The 15,846-nt window shown below is 42.6% G+C and overlaps 1 protein-coding gene and 1 long non-coding RNA gene across 2 annotated transcripts in view; one reads left to right on the top strand and one right to left on the bottom strand.

The window, feature by feature from the left end:
- The window catches only part of LOC147657487 (uncharacterized), a 97,632-nt gene that overhangs the window by 32,516 nt on the left and 49,270 nt on the right, over nt 1-15,846 (top strand). The window lies entirely within an intron of this gene.
- The window catches only part of LOC100867221 (homeobox protein BarH2), a 28,733-nt gene that overhangs the window by 7,438 nt on the left and 5,449 nt on the right, over nt 1-15,846 (bottom strand). The window contains exon 2 of the mRNA XM_031920110.2: nt 8,237-8,459. Within this exon, the coding sequence (XP_031775970.1) occupies nt 8,237-8,459 (223 nt within the window). The remainder of the gene's footprint in view (nt 1-8,236; nt 8,460-15,846) is intronic.

The following is a 15,846-nucleotide window of genomic DNA, read 5'->3' as shown; positions in this document are numbered from 1 at the left end:
GTTTACGAAAGTGTTCGAGGCGATTTAATCATCAAGGAAAAATTGATCGATTTATTTGTGAAATTTTTGGAAATTTCTTTTTTCCATTATATATACCAGAAACGTTAGATCGTCTGGATATTATGCGCGAGATCGAAACGTTATATAAATTATTCGATAAATTATTTGCGTGAAGATTACGTATCATCCTCTCGAATTTCGATGATTTTTCTCTTCAAAATCCGATATAAAAACGGAAATTAAATCGATCTATTAATTCTAAGCTCACTTTCAAAATCAAAATTAAAAAAACTCGTTCAACTCGATTTAATCTAATCTAAAACGATGTAATAAATTTTCACAACTTTAACGACGCGATATTTAAAAAAAATCATCGAGATCGAAGGAAGATTCAACATTTTTTCAATACTCGAGCAACTTTCGCGTACATTTGTACAAAAATTGCAAAGACGTTTATTGCGCGCATTTTTTTAAACGCAGAGTGTTCGAAAAGTAGCGATTTGATGGAAAAAAAAAAAAGAAAGAAAAATACGGAAGAAAAATAATATGTTAAACAATTCGAATAAATGATAATTAAATACTCGACCGATCGTAACGTTGAATCGTACGTGAATGCGCGAATTTAATAATCGTACGTGTATATGTACGCGCGAACGTTCGTTGTCCTTTGGGCTCGACTTCGAAACGCGCACGAATACAAAACAAAATTTCGGGAAACGGTCGCCCTCCAAATTCAGTCGTAGTTTATCCGCCGTCCCATAAACGTCGTCGCCTTGTTTCCACGCGTCGCGTGGAATTTTTCTTCCCGTTCTCAACCTCCATCGTGCTATTTTTCGATCGTGCTTCGTTTTCAACCACCACCCGTGCCCTCGACTCGTGCCCTCGCTGCATTCGGGGCAAGATTAACCCGTTTCGAGAAGAAGGTAAGGTGAGAAACAAAACATTGGTATTGTTCAGTATTAAACAAGCGTTAATTAAGAATTAACACGGATGGAACTCGTGGCGTGTTTGGGGAGGGGGAACTAATTTCTTAGTTTCCCTTTTTTCTTTAATCGATATCTTATTATCGCCCCGGTGTTATATCTCTATCGGTTAGGGTCGTTGTGTGCGTTATACACGCGTATCATTCTTCTGTCCAACGCGTGCACGAGGTATTACGTCTCGCGTAGTAAAATATATTGCATCGTGTTCACGGTCGATGGTGTTTAACGTTGATGGTGTATAACGAGCGCAAAACCGTGTGAAGGATTTTCCAGTAAGCCGCGGGACAATCCTGCGTTCCCCCCCTCCCGCCATGTCCTCGTATTATTCGTTCGAGTTGGCGATAGTTTCGTCTCCTTTACGCGTAACGAAACATTCCGTTTCGGTTAAAAACGATTCTCTCGGCTGTGAAGGTGAAGGTGACATGTTATCGCGTCGAGGTGATAACATTGCAATCTTTTGGTCGTCTTTTGCGATCGGGGGGAAGGGGAGGGGAGGGGTTTCGTGATGACAGGAAATTTTGCGGTGATGGGAAAAGTGGAAATTTTGTTATTTTTGGATTTTTAATTTTGGGGGAACCTATTGGCGAGCACGTGGATTTTTTACAATTTTCTTCTGTTGTACACGCGCCGATATTTAGTTATTGTAGTTAAGGAATTGAGTAGAATTCGATTAGATAGAGATTTTTTTTTTTTTTCAAATTTTGGCGAATCTATTGGCGGTTTCGTGGATTTTTAACAATTTTTTCGATTTCTTTTTAATCCAATCGAATTCGAGCACGTGGATTTTTAACAATTTTTTTTGCTATATACGAGCGATTTTTAGTTATTATTATAGTTATTAGAAATTAAATCGAATTCGATTAGGTTAAACTAGAGATTTTCTTTTAATTTTGGCGAAACTATTGGCGAGCACGTGGATTTTTAACAATTTTTTTGTTATATATACGAGCGACTTTTACTTTAGAAATTATAGTTTAGAAATTAAATCGAATTCGATTAGGTTAAACTAGAGATTTTCTTTTAATTTTGACGAAACTATTGGCGAGCACGTTTTAACAATTTTTCTTCTGTTATATACGCGCCGATATTTAGTTATTGTGGTTTAAAAATGAAATCGAATTCGATTAGATTAAATTAGAAATTTTTTTTTTAATCTTGTGGTGAATGCCTCGTGGATTTATAACAATTTTTTTTTTCTGTTATATACGCGCGATATTTTAAGTCGAATTTTTTTAATTTTAGCGGTCTCGTGGATTTTTAACAATTTTTTTTGTTATATATATGCGACTTTTATTTATCATAGTTTAGAAATTAAGTCGAGTTTCGATTAGATTCGATTAGATTAGCTTAAATTAAGTTGGATTACGTTAGATGATCAAGAGAAAAATGGAGATTTTTCTTTAATTTTGGCGAATCAAAATTATTAGCGGTCTCGTGGATTTTTAACAATTTTTTTCTTATATACGTACGACTTTTACTTATTATAGAAATTAAGTCGAATATTTTTAATTTTAGCGTACCTATTAGCGAACACGTGAACTTTTAACAATTTTTTTGTTATATACGCGCAACTTTTAATTATTATAATTTAGAAATTAAGTCGAATTCGATTAGATTAGAGATTTTCTTTTAATTTTGGCGAACTTATTGGCGTGGATTTTTAACAATTTCTTTTTTTGTTGTATACTTTTACTTATTATACTTATTATAGAAATTAATTATCGAATTAGATTAGATTAAATTAGCTTAGATTAAGATTAAGTTACAATTAGGTTAAGAATATTTAAAAGTTAGTCAAATTTTTAACACGAATCGATACATATACATATCTTCCAAAAACGCGTATATATTTTTTTGAAAATCTTTCAAATCGAAGACCATACGTAGATATATATATATACACACGTTTCTCAAATTTTCCTCGTGACGATTCATCAATTCCAACTACGTCTTAGAAAAATAAATAAAAATTGGGAATAAAGAAAAGTTCGAATCGGGGGGGAACGAAACGAAAGTAAACAAGATGAACGTCGAAACGAGCAGCCGCCACCGACCGGTATTTACGCCGTTCCTGAAATCCGGGATCGACCGTTTAAAACGCGAGTCACGGTGATTTCCTCGGGCGTACGTGTTTTCCGCGAAATCGATCAAATGCCCCGGCTCGAATTGCCCCACGTCCTCGATAAGCGATACGCCACTTTTTCCCCTCCGCGGCAAACAGACTCGGTTGTTATTTAGAAGTCATTAGGACTCGTTACCGTTGCTCGCTCTGCTCTTTATCGGCTAATTGCGTGCACCGACTCGGTGCATCCATAAACGGCGTGCGCACGCGACCGATTTCGGTATTCGAGCCGATTCGTAACTCGAGGATGCGCGCAAGGGAAGAGTAAGAATAAATCCTCGAGACGACATTGAACTAACTCTCTCCTCCTCTAAAAATTCCGACTCTCGCGAATCGATTTCGATCTACGTAGATTTCGTGTATATAGGAAGTAAGGTTTACTGTCGTTTAGAAATTGCTTCACGGAATAGGCGACTATTCGACTCGAGATTTATGGTATCCGCGACGGATTCAGGATTGGAGGTCGTGGCTGGATTTGATCGAACGAATCGCCGATGAAGCCTCACTACTTTAATTAGTTCCCGGCCTTAACCCTTAACCCTTGTTAATCCCGCTGGAATTTAGGTATTTTCAAAGTTTAGACGAGTCGACGTCACGTTTGCCCAGATTAGAGGTAATCTAATCATTTCGAATCCTCCCTTCTTTTTTCCAAAACGATTTCGCGCAATCCAATTTTTATTATCAGAGTTAAATATCTTTCATCTATCGTGGTGGATGAAACAAAATCAGTTCGATACTTCCATCGCTCTTTGATATCTAATTCCTTCTAATCGTCGAAGTGGAGATTCGTTCGAGAGGAGGGGATAAACGAGGATGACTCGATCCTCGGGGAGTAAAGGAGGGTGGTGCAACGATTTCGAAAAAACGTAAGGCAAAGTGGGTAGCAGCGGCATCGCAGCTACCGCATAATACTCTAGAATTACGAGTCACGTCCCGGGGGCACACGGAGATTCCCTCTCACGCACGCTGCAACGCCGTGAAATCTCGTGAATCGAAGTCGAAATTTGGCCGTTTATGGCTAGCCCGCGTAAGATATTGCATACACGCGTGTGCACGTCCAAGTGGCACGAAATTACACCGATATCCGCTCAAAACTCGCTCGCCGGGAGGAGATACGATTCATATTTCGCGATATACAGCGCATCGAGATGCAACTTTTTTCATTGGCACGCTTCGATTTTTTTTTTTTTTGTTAAAGTTCTCTGAAGTTCAAATGTATCGTAATTTATCGTCATAATCGTGAAAAATAAAATTAGAAGAAGCGTGGCAATGTTATATATCGTTGCTTTAATCGAGATGGAATTTTTTTATTGACACGCTTTGACTTTTTGTTAAAGTTCTCTGAAGTTCAAATGTATCGTAATTTATCGTCATAATCGTGAAAAATAAAATTAGAAGAAGCGTGGCAATTTTATACATCGTTGAAAAATCGTTGCTTTAATCGAAATGGAATTTTTTTTATTAACATACTTCGATTTTTTGTCAAACTCCACTAAAATTCAAATGTATCGTAATTTATCGTAATAATCGGAAAAACTAGAAGAAGCGTGGCAATGTTGTATATCGTTGAAAAATCGTTGCTCTAATCGAAATGGAATTTTTTTTATTAACATACTTCGATTTTTTGTTAAAATTCTCTGAAGTTCAAATGTATCGTAATTTATCGTAATAATCGGAAAAACTAGAAGAAGCGTGGCAATGTTATATATCGTTGAAAAATCGTTGCTCTAATCGAGATGGAATTTTTTTATTGACACGCTTCGATTTTTTGTTAAAGTTCTTTAAAATTCAAATGTATCGTAATTTGTTGTAATAATTGGAAAAATAAAATTAGAAGAAGCGTGACAATGTTGTATATCGTTGAAAAATCGTTGCTCTAATCGAGATGGAATTTTTTCATTGACACGCTTCGATTTTTCCGATCTTTTTGTTAAACTCCTCTGAAGTTCAAATGTATCGTAATTATCGTAATAATCGCGAAAAATAAAATTGGAAAAAGCGTGGCAATATTATATATAATTATATATAATCGTAATTTATCGCCATAATAAGTAATACAAGGATCGTTTTTATGAAAAATAAAATTCTAAGAAGCGTGGCAATGTTACGTATCGTTGTAAAATCGTTGCTCTAATCGAGATGGAATTTTTTCATTGACATGCTTCGATTTTTCCGATTTTTTTTTTTTTTTGTTAAACTGAAGTTCAAATGTATCGTAATTTATTATCATAATCGTGAAAGATAAAATTAGAAGAAGCGTGGCAATGTTATATATAAATATACGTATCGTAATTTATCGTCGTGAGACAGGAATAATTTTCGTGAAGAATAAAATTAGAAGAAGCGTGGCGATATTACGTATCGTTGAAAAATCGTTGCTCTAATCGATCGAAAGAGAACCCCCTTGTATCCCTTTAATTACCCGTTACAACTTGGCGTGAGAAATTACCTTGATGAAAAATCCGAAAGAAAAAAAAGGAAAGGATATATCGAAAAGTCATTTGTCACTCCTCCTCGTCGAAGGTGGTGACGCCTCGAGAGATTCATCGCCGAGCCATTCATCTCGAAACGCATCCCTCCGCTCTCGTTGACCGCGTCGTCGAAGAAATTGGCGAAAAATTCATACGGCGAGGTAATAAACCGCGTTGAAAACCCTTCGCTCGCCACCCTTTCTTATGGGCGATAGTTGAAGAGGGACACAGGGGAGGAGATCGGTTGGCCGTCGTGGCGCCCGAGGTGTGGTCGGCGCCTCCGCGGCGAAAAGGCGCCGAGTCACTCGAGGCGAGGCAGAAGAAAGCGGAGCAACAAAAGTTTAAGCGGGCACTTAAGAAGCCGGCTGACAGAAGCGTCACTAATTTTCCCGACTTTTTGCGGCCCCCCTCCCCTCTCTCTTTCATCGAAAACCGGCGATAATCATGGCACGCGTATCATCATGACGTCGTCGTCGTCGTCATCGTCCTCCTCGTCGTTCTTCTCCCCGATTAATTAACCCCGCTTCGAATCGTATCGTCGATACGAGTATATTTTCTTCCATAATTGCACGAAAGTGTGTAATCTTAGAGAGAGAGAGAGAGAGAGAGAGAGAATCAATTGAGATGGGATAAAAATGGAAGAAAAATTTACACTCGGATCGCAAAAGTCGCAATTATGGCGAGTATTATATATATTTCTCTTCTCGAAAGTTTCTTATTTCTTTCTTATTTATTGTTGCTCCAAGTATGGCGGCTGTTAGGAGGATTAGGATTTCGGTCGCAAGATGGGCGAAGCGATTCGAGGGGACCGGTCTCAATTAGAAGATTCGAGAAACTGTGAATAGCCACCGAAACGTCGAAATGGCCGATTTTTCGACGTCTGTCATTACGGAGCACGGTCGCCACGGTAATTGACAGTCTAATGGCACGGTTTAGAGAGAGATTTTGCTCGTTGCCCTCCGTATTTTTTTTTTCTTCTTCTCGTGCACGATGGTTGGGAGATTCTCATTAACGATTCGCCTTCTTTGAGCTCGTCGATCGGCAGAAGTCGCGCAGTCATCGGTGCGTGTGGGTGTTTCGAGGCTAATCACCCTCCACCACAAGGGAGGGGCTCGACAACGGGGTGGAAATTGGCGTGAAGCCATTTCGATCGGGACGAAGAAATTTCTTCTTTCGTGGAAAGTGAAACGCGCGTGGCGAGAAAAACGGGTTTCAAAGAAGTTCGGGGAAGCGATCTCTGTGTGAAGAAAGAGGGTCTCGCGGTTTTCTCTGAGAATATTCCTTTGTGCGGGGAAATTTACATTTTCTATAAAATTCGATGGTTTTGCAGACGAAAAGACAAAGGGAAGGAAGGATGTTTCAATGACTCGGTATTAAAATTCAAGTAGCTGGTAGTGGTAGAGTTTAATCGGATTTCATTGTTGAATGCTTGGAGGGATTATTCAATGGTTAAAAGACTTTTTCTTTTTTTTCAAAATTTCCCTTAAGCCTCGAATCGAGAGGCAATCTTTTTAATTTTTTTTTTTTTTTTTTGCTCGATGTTAAAATAACTGGATCTTCGTGACTAACGAGCGTGATGATCGAGGAAAGATAGGGAAGTATCGAGACGAAATTGCAGGCGCCACTGAATGACTCGGTGGAAACCGTTGTCCGTATACAAAGGATGCCGCTAAAGATCCTAAAAATCGAGCCTCCCCTTCGATTTTTTCTCCCTCCATCGAAATTTATCGAAATTAGAGTAAACTTTTTACTCTTTTAATTTTCGAACGAATTTTTACTCCTTTTGTGAGATATCCTTAAATTCTCGAAAATCCTCGACTCTTCTCGAAACGAATAAAATAACGAACGATTCCATCTTTCCGTCAAAATTATCGTGATAATTTAACGTATCACTCGTTCGCGATAAAAAGCCTCAAAAGATTTTTTTTTTTTTTCTTTCAAAGGATCATCACTGCCGTGATTACCGACCGACCGACCTTTCGACTCGAACCTTCGAAGAGGGCAAACATGACTTTCGAAACGTTCTCCGTGTTCCTCCGTGATCCTTGCGTTTAACCACGTAAACAGCCCCTTTGTTGGCCGCCGCGATTTCCATTTACAAATTCGACACGGCCTGTCACGAGAAGATTTTTGCCGCCTCGATCGAGGAGGGGCGACCATCCTTCGATTGACAGAGTGACCAAAGTGTCGATCGATCGATCATGATTTCGCGCGTAGCAATCTTCTCGATCGTTCGCTCTCAAAGATTCTCTTGTCGTTTTAATCGTAAGATAACTCGTAATGATTATTAATTGGTTAAGTTTTTATTAAATGAGAAACCCGATTTCTCCAAGGAGGAAATTTAATCCCTTGGAGAAAATCTCGATTTTCCAAGGTGAGATAAGTGGTTCGATATTCGTTCACCCGATTTCGAGATCAAATTTCGCGCGCGATAGAAAGAAAAGAAGATGGAGGAAATTGTCGTATTTTTGAATTTTGAAAAAATAAAACTCGAGCAGCGATTTATCGTTTTAATTCGATTTGCCATTCAGATTCAACGGGAGTCGTCCGCGTCGCGAGGAGGTTGTTCACCATCTCTCCAAGATTATCTGCATCCCCCTCCATCGTCACGGTGGTGCAATGGATCGTAAATTTCCACGGATTTCGCGTTTAATCCTTACCTTCTGTTCTGGTACCACGTCTTGACTTGGGTGTCGGTCAGTTGCAGCTTGGCCGCAAGCTCCATCCTGTCCTGCACGCTCAGATATTTCTGCCGCTCGAAACTCTTCTCGAGGGTCTGGAGCTGATGATCCGTGAAAGCCGTGCGCGCCTTCCTCTGCTTCTTGCTCTGCGCCGAGCTCAGCGTGCTCGACGAGGAACTCTTCGGATCGTCCTCCTTACCACCTGAAAATCCCGCCAATCTTCCATTAAATCTCCTTAAATCTCCGCTTCTTGTAAATCGAATCATATCCTCCCTTCCAACCAGAAATATCATCTCCAGTTTAATCTCCAATCTTCCAAATTTCCCATAAAGGAAAAAAATTTCCAAACTTTTCTCCCTCGTTTTCTCCCTCGTTTCAATCTTTTTCAACGAAATACCAAAAATACGTCGCGTGTACTGAACGCGAGAACTGAAAGTCGAAGGTTTCCTCCTCCTCCTCCTCCTCGTCGGAGGAGAGCGTTTTATCGAGGGGGGAGGGGGCTCGTGAGGGGAGGTAATCGATGGAAGCACGATGGTTTTTGCCGGTCCCTGCATGGCGATCGCGGCCGCCTCTCCTCTCTATCGGCGGAGATCCTTTTGTTCTCGAGCCCGCGCAGCCGTGAGCCGATTGGCTGGTATCGCGGATTGGACCACGCAGCCGCGTCGAGACGCCGCAAATTATCCCTCCGGTTCGCCGGCGCCCACGGAGAGGGTGGGATTCCCCGAGGAAACCGATTACACCCGATACAACTCGCTCCCCTCCCCCTCCCCTCGATCAAATCTGACGCGTATAACGCACCACCCCCTCCTCGACTCATCTCTCGTTAACGAACCGCTTCCTTTTCTTCTTAGGATTCTTTTTTTTTTTTTTATCTTTGCTCGAGTTTGAAGGCAAGCTACGAAGAATTTTGGAAGAATTGGAGATTGTTCCTCCGCGTTGGAAACACGTGATTCGAGATCGCGAAAAAGTATAAAGTCGTTTAATTTATATTTTCTCTCTCTCTCTCTCCCTCTCTTCCCTTTCGAAAACGCGATACCCACCAAATTTTATCTATTATCGACACGAAAGGAGAGACGATACGACGGAATTACGGTCGAAAGGGTATCCGTTCCGGTGTAAAACCTGCGGAGAGAGGGAGGAGAGGATCTCTCGAGGTTCGAGGGAATCCCCGATCGCTCCCTTCCCCCGCGGGAGAGACGTTGCGCCTTCTTCTAAAAAAGAACGACCGTTGTCGCGAGCTCATCGATTGGAACGGGGGGGAGGGAATCTCTCTCTCTCTCTCTCTCTCGTTGCGGAAGAAACAGGGTAGAGGGATGCGAGGAAGAAAGAGGGAGAGAAGGAGAGACGGTGCGTGGAGGGGGCTACGGAGAAGGAGAGGAGAGGGACGGGTTGCGAGAGTGGGAGGGAGAAGAGTGGGACGGATGGCGGAGGGAGAGAGAGAGAGAGAGAGAGAGAGAGGCAGTGGATTGAGTTAACTCGAACGAAAGCGTGGCTCTTAGCCTCCGTTTGATCGGCCAGATTCGCTCGAACGGATCCAGGGCCTGGGTCCGCCATGTTGAAAGATGGCCGACGATCCCTCAGGAGAAGCGGAGGAATTTCATCGTTCGGGGTCTGTGGAGTCCTATCCTTGGAATTGGAGGCGGGGGATGAGCAGCGGGGGGGATAAAACGGAGGTTGGAAAACTAAATTTACTATGTGATACACTTAGAGCTTAGAGGGTCTCGTCGACCAACGTAGCTTCTCTCTTTTTTTCTCAACAACAACTTTCGCGATGTTGTGGAACTTCTTCTTCTTTCTCCCACTCCTCCTCCTCTGCAGCAGAGAGTTTCGAGTAACTCGAGAACTATCGCGAAACGGAGTCTTCTCTCTCTTTCTCGTCTCTTCTTTCTTCGTAAAAAAAAAAAAAAAAAAAAAAAAAAAGAGGAAAGGAAGAAAGGAAGAGAGAGAAGCTGCCTTTTCCACGTTTCTTCCACCGCTTACTCCCACGACACGTAGCTTCTCCAAGCTTTGTGTCTCTACCTCCCTATTTATACCAACCTTGTCCCCGCTTTGTACGTTTCACTTTGCCCCTCCCCCTCCGATCCCCGGGTAATAGAAGTCGATGCTCTCGAAGGAGATTCTTCTTCGTCGTATTTGGATCGAAACGTATGACAAAATTCTCGTGAAGTGAAAAGGGGTCGATGTTAAGAGATAGATATATATATATATATCTTATTACTTCTCTTATATTTTTCCTTCGTCTCTCCGATCGATCATCGGTTTAATTCGATGAAAAATGGGAAGAGGGGAGTGAGTCACTCTCTCTCTCTCTCTCTCTCTCTCTCTCTCTCTCTTACCTTTTTCTTCGCTTTTCAAGAAGGAAAAACTCGAAAGGATTCATTTTTCTTTCTTTCTTGTATACTCCGGTGACGGAGTATTTTCTTTCTTTTTCTACACTACACTCTCTCCTCTCTCGTTACAAGATGCCACGAGTCGCTTTTTTCTTCGGGGGGAGGGGGGAAGAAAAAAGCCCCTGCGAGATACTTTCGAACAAACACCGTATATCTTGTTGACTCCATGCTGTCCACGTATTTTCCATAAACTTTATTGTTTTCGCGAGTTTCGAAAGGGGGGAGGGAACTGTCTTGGAAACTCTCGAGATTATTATTACGTTTCGTAAACTTTGTATTGTTTACGAAAGAATTCTCGATTAAAGTTGACGGTATTTATCGATGCAACGATGGAAAAAAATTCCGTATCACCGAACGATCGTCGAAATTCTCGATATCATTCTCCTAGTTACAATAGTTTCCCAGGAGGAAAGAAAAAGGAAGAGAAATCGACAAGCTCGCGTTAAGAACGTTTCCACGAATTCCAACCCGTTTCCATTTACTGATCGCGCGCACAATTTGGACGGATCGTCGTCGCAACGACGCGTAATTGTCGTGATGTATGTAAAAGAAGAGGGAGAAAATAATAACACAAAGTCGTGTACCGGATATATATATATATATATATATTATGCAGAGGAGAGGCGAGTGGAAATTGTCGTGTTTCGTGTGCGTGGAACGGAGAGGGAAAACGATGCCCTCGCGTGCTACATCGCTACAATGTATGGAACATAAAAGTGAGATTAACAGGATATTTATCGAGCAATTATTCCAGTGGTGCAATTAGTGCCAGCACGTCCACGAGGTATCGTCTTCAACCGGGGCACAGAGAGAGAGAGAGAGAGAGAGTAAGCAAAATGTTGCTTGGCCGCCGTTTTACAACGAAACGCGACACCTGCAGGATGTACAGGCGATTACAGCGGAACGGACATAACTCGGGCGGGTTGATTACGACGCCCCGGGGGGAGAGCAACCGCGCGTATTTTTCAACCTTATCGATCAAATCTACTTGCCTCGGAAGCGGAGCAAGCATCGTGGGATCGGTGTTGGGAATTTTCGTGTTTGGACCCGTGATTCGATTAGACGGATCGTCGAGCCGTTCGATCAAAAAATATTCCTTTGAACGTCAGGATTCATTAAATTATACGCGCATCATTATCCAATACGTATCATTATCCGTGATTGTTTATTTGGACAACGATTCTTGCGTGTCCATCGTAACGACACGATTATCTTATCTCAACGAGATAAAACGTCGGGGAAAGATAGTTGGCGATCGCTTTTTACACCGGCAGTTTGCGGTCCACGCCTGCATTCCTCGAATCGTTAACGTTGTTCGTGCGCCTAGCTCCGCGGGTAAAAAAGGCACACCTGCGAGCGAGTTACCCGCGGAGGAATAGAGCGATAAGCGAGAATGAGATGGTCGCACAATGGAGGACCTCCCCAACCCCTTGCGCGCCGCCCCCACACGCCCCTCCCCCTCCCCTGTCTTTCTTCCATCATCTCCACGGGCCATAAAGCGACGCGAAGCAACGGTTTGCGAAACTTTTATTATCGTTGCTTTTACGATCTGTCCGGGTTAAATCTCGAAACTCTGCTCCTCGGCCGGTATCGTTGCAGCGGTGTTTCCTCGTCGTAAATGGACGATCGTTAATAACCAAGAAGCTATCCAAAGCTTCGGGAACCGTTTACTCGTTCACGTGGGATATTGGGATATCCCGTGCACTTTGGAGTAATTTATCCTCGATATTATCTTACGGATTCTAGGATTTTTAATGCGATAATAAATTTTTTATCGGAAATCGGGTAGGGATAAGAAGAGATAATCGAAGGATATTATAGAAATTCATCGCAACAAATGACATTTGGTGGAGGGGAACGTTCAGGAATTTAGCTTTCTCGATTCGACAACACACCCCCACGCATTTTCTTACAGTGCGCCCTCACCCTACTGCCATTGTGTACGAGGGCGGTGGATCCACGGGGGTAGAATCTGACCCCTCTTCGGGGTATTGTGTTACCGTGTCGTCACCTTTGGGGGTCGGGAACATGGGGGAGGGGGGGGGATAATGTTATATATATATATATATATATAGGGTTAACGTTTTATTGCCTGCCCACTCTATTTCCCACTCAGGAGGGGACGGACCAACTCCCGGCGAGAATTTGAAAAACAAACTACGCGAATCAGTGTCCCTCCTCTTCTCGACGACTTGTCCAACCGAATCGAAAAATCGAACGATTCAAATTTAATAAATAATAAATCTTTAACGATCGAGAGGAATGAGAAGGGACGATTTTTCGTATATAATATCGTTTTGGATATGATAGAGCTGTTGTGCGTATCACGAAGGGGGCCGCGCTGTTGTCGAGCTGTTTTGTTAATATAAACCCCCGTCTCTCTCGGCGGTTTTTAAAGGGATCGGAAGGAATAAGGACGGGGAGGTGTCGAGTGTCGGGTTTGTACAATGATCTGTCTTAGCGTGGAAACATTATAGGGAAAAATGCAATCGGGAGTTACTGTCAGATCGAATTATGCGAGCCTAAGGTTTCGCGGGGTGGTGCATAACGAGCGCGTTTCTCGAATTTCATCGGCGCATTCCGCGTGGCCGGTGAACAGGGATACACGACTACTGCACCATGCATGATCGTTCCTAAGTAATTAGCTAGGACACCGGAGAAGTTTTACGCAGTTTCCATCGACCGCACATATTTTTCTCTTCTTTCGACCGTGTATTGTGTGTACCGGTATCGGTGTGTAACTATCGTTTCGAGTTTCGTTAACTATGTGCTAATAAACTCTGATCGATCTTTTAACCTTTATGTTAAAGGATTACCTTGCCGTTAGAATTGCCGAGGGAAAGAAAGAAGGAGAAGAATATATAAAATATTATACGTAGTAATTACGTAATTTTACGTACGTACGTATAATTTTCGTGTTGTGTTTCCTCCTCCTCTCCATCTCCTGGCCACGGATCTTTGGACAAGGAAATTTACATAAATACCTAAGCGGTGGAGTCATTGGTAAAAATTTAGACACCTCGAATATATAATTTGAACCTACTTTTCGTAGGAATTAATCTCTATCGATCTTAGCCAGCCAGCCCTCGAACTGAAGAGGGATCCACGTAAAAATCTAAATACTGGCCTTATTGACTCGGATCTAGAGATGCATAGAAAGAGTATCTCTTTCCTCTTAAATTTCAATTTCCATCGAAGGAAGGAAGGAGGATCGATTCGATCGTATCTGGAAACGAAAAGATCGAAGATCGGAAGGATTGAATTGCTGGTTGCGCGGATTCTTAAAATCATATTCCTTAATCGACACTTCTCGTGAATTATAGAAAGCCAGGGGAAGGAGAAAGACACGAGAATTCGGGATGCGAATAATAATATGGAAAGTTGATCGTTCCAGCCGAAACTCGGTCCCCCGTCAAGGCCTCTCCCTCGGTCACGCAAAAGTCGTGTTAGCGACTCGCCAAGTGGCCTCCTCGTCAACGTTTGCTCCTTGGGGAGGGGAGGTGGCGTACACGTGTCCACGCTCGCGTGTTGTGCACTTACGTACGCGGCCGGCCCTGTTGTGATTGTGTGGGGGCGTTTCGTGACCGCGCTCGCGTGTTAATTGCGGCCTGCATTCGATACGTGGAAGGAAATTTCGGCAAACGCCGCCGGCAATTAACCGACGTCCATCGAGAGGAGTTCGGGGACAATTCGAGAAGTCGAGTTTTTTAAATTTTGCTTCAAAAACGAGCAGCAAAATATCTCTGTCTGCTGCGTTTATAGAGTTTTCGCACGGAAACGTGGTTAATCGTTTGCAAAGCGGCCTAGATTAGAGTACGATTAATTATTCGAGAATGGGATGGCGATGTCGCTCGTTTCAAAAATATATACCGACGATCCTCCTTCGATCCTTCCACGGATATCTTTTCACGGATGGATGAAACCGAAAAAAATATTTCGATGAAACGAAATTTTACGAAGAATTCGGGGAATGATTCGTTGCGAAAGCGTGGAAAATACGTAAGAAACGATGGAATTGTTTCCCGATGGCGGATATCGGATTCCTTCCATTTATTGTTCTTATGGATGATTTACTTTGGCTACTCGAGTATCGAGTCTAGACGATCGGTTTACTTTCAGTCGTACAATTTCTCAAATGCAATAAACAAACGTTGCCTCTTTAATGGTAGCGGCAAAGCGAGGTCACCACTGTCAACGCTGGGACGAGGTGGTTAAGAGGATTTGCGATCCTGAATCTTGTTAAGAGAACGTTGAAAACGAAGCGTGCGAATCCCAACGACAGCGGTGTGGCCGACTGTCGTGCGAGAGCCATGGAATGTTTAGGAAATCCTTACCTGATAATTCGTACTTTATTTACCGGCCAAGTATCCCGCTCTATAACGATATTAGCCGCGAATAACGTTTTTTTATACGAGTTTTAGGAATCGATCATATATAATCGAGAGGAATGTTGGAAATAATTTGAAAATAATTAAGAAACGAGAGGAGAAATCTCGATTATTTAACCCTTTCGCTACGCGCGAGAAAACAGTCGCCTCGCAATTCTTGTTTGTCGAAAAAAAAAAAAAAGAAGAAAAATATGCCAGAGAAAGATACTTCGATCGTCCGTAATATCTCGCGCATTGCATCTTATGCAGAGCAATGATAGTAACGAGAGTGGTTTAAAGTCACTCCATCTTCAGCGAGATGATCGGCTCTGTTAATTTTCTCGAAATTTCAAAACTTGTTCGCTCTCCTCCCGGACCACCCTTGGAAAATTTCACGCGGCCCGATACCCTTTGACGTTTCTACAAAGACGGGCCCTCGATTATTCGGTGCACACGGGATTAATCCTCGGTGAGGATAGAGCCGGTGACAGCCGGTTCTCGTACGGGGCGCGAAAAAAAAAAAAGAAAGGAAGAAAGGAAGGAAGAAAATGGAGGAAGGAGAGAGGGAGAGAGAGAGAAGGGGGGGGGGAAAGGAAGGGCTTTCGACTCTCGTGGAATTATTTCCTAATCCGCGCCGAGATCTAAACGGTTGCCAATCATTTCCGGTTCTCGGATTAGTCGCGCGCGAAAAGTTGCCTTGTAAGGGCGTGAAACGGGCCCGGCCGACAATGAGAGAAAGAGAGATCCTTGGGCACGAATCGTTGGCTTCGTAAGCGGATTACAAACGATTTGTACACGCGCCTCGGCGAAAAATCTCTCTATTTCGGCTCGC

The sequence above is a fragment of the Apis florea genome, unplaced genomic scaffold (assembly GCF_048593485.1).
Source record: "Apis florea isolate Af1SG1 unplaced genomic scaffold, ASM4859348v1 contig_3158_pilon, whole genome shotgun sequence".
NCBI lineage: Eukaryota > Metazoa > Arthropoda > Insecta > Hymenoptera > Apidae > Apis > Apis florea.
The sequence above is the reverse complement of the archived record's forward strand: the minus strand, read 5'-3'. Positions and strand labels throughout refer to the sequence as shown.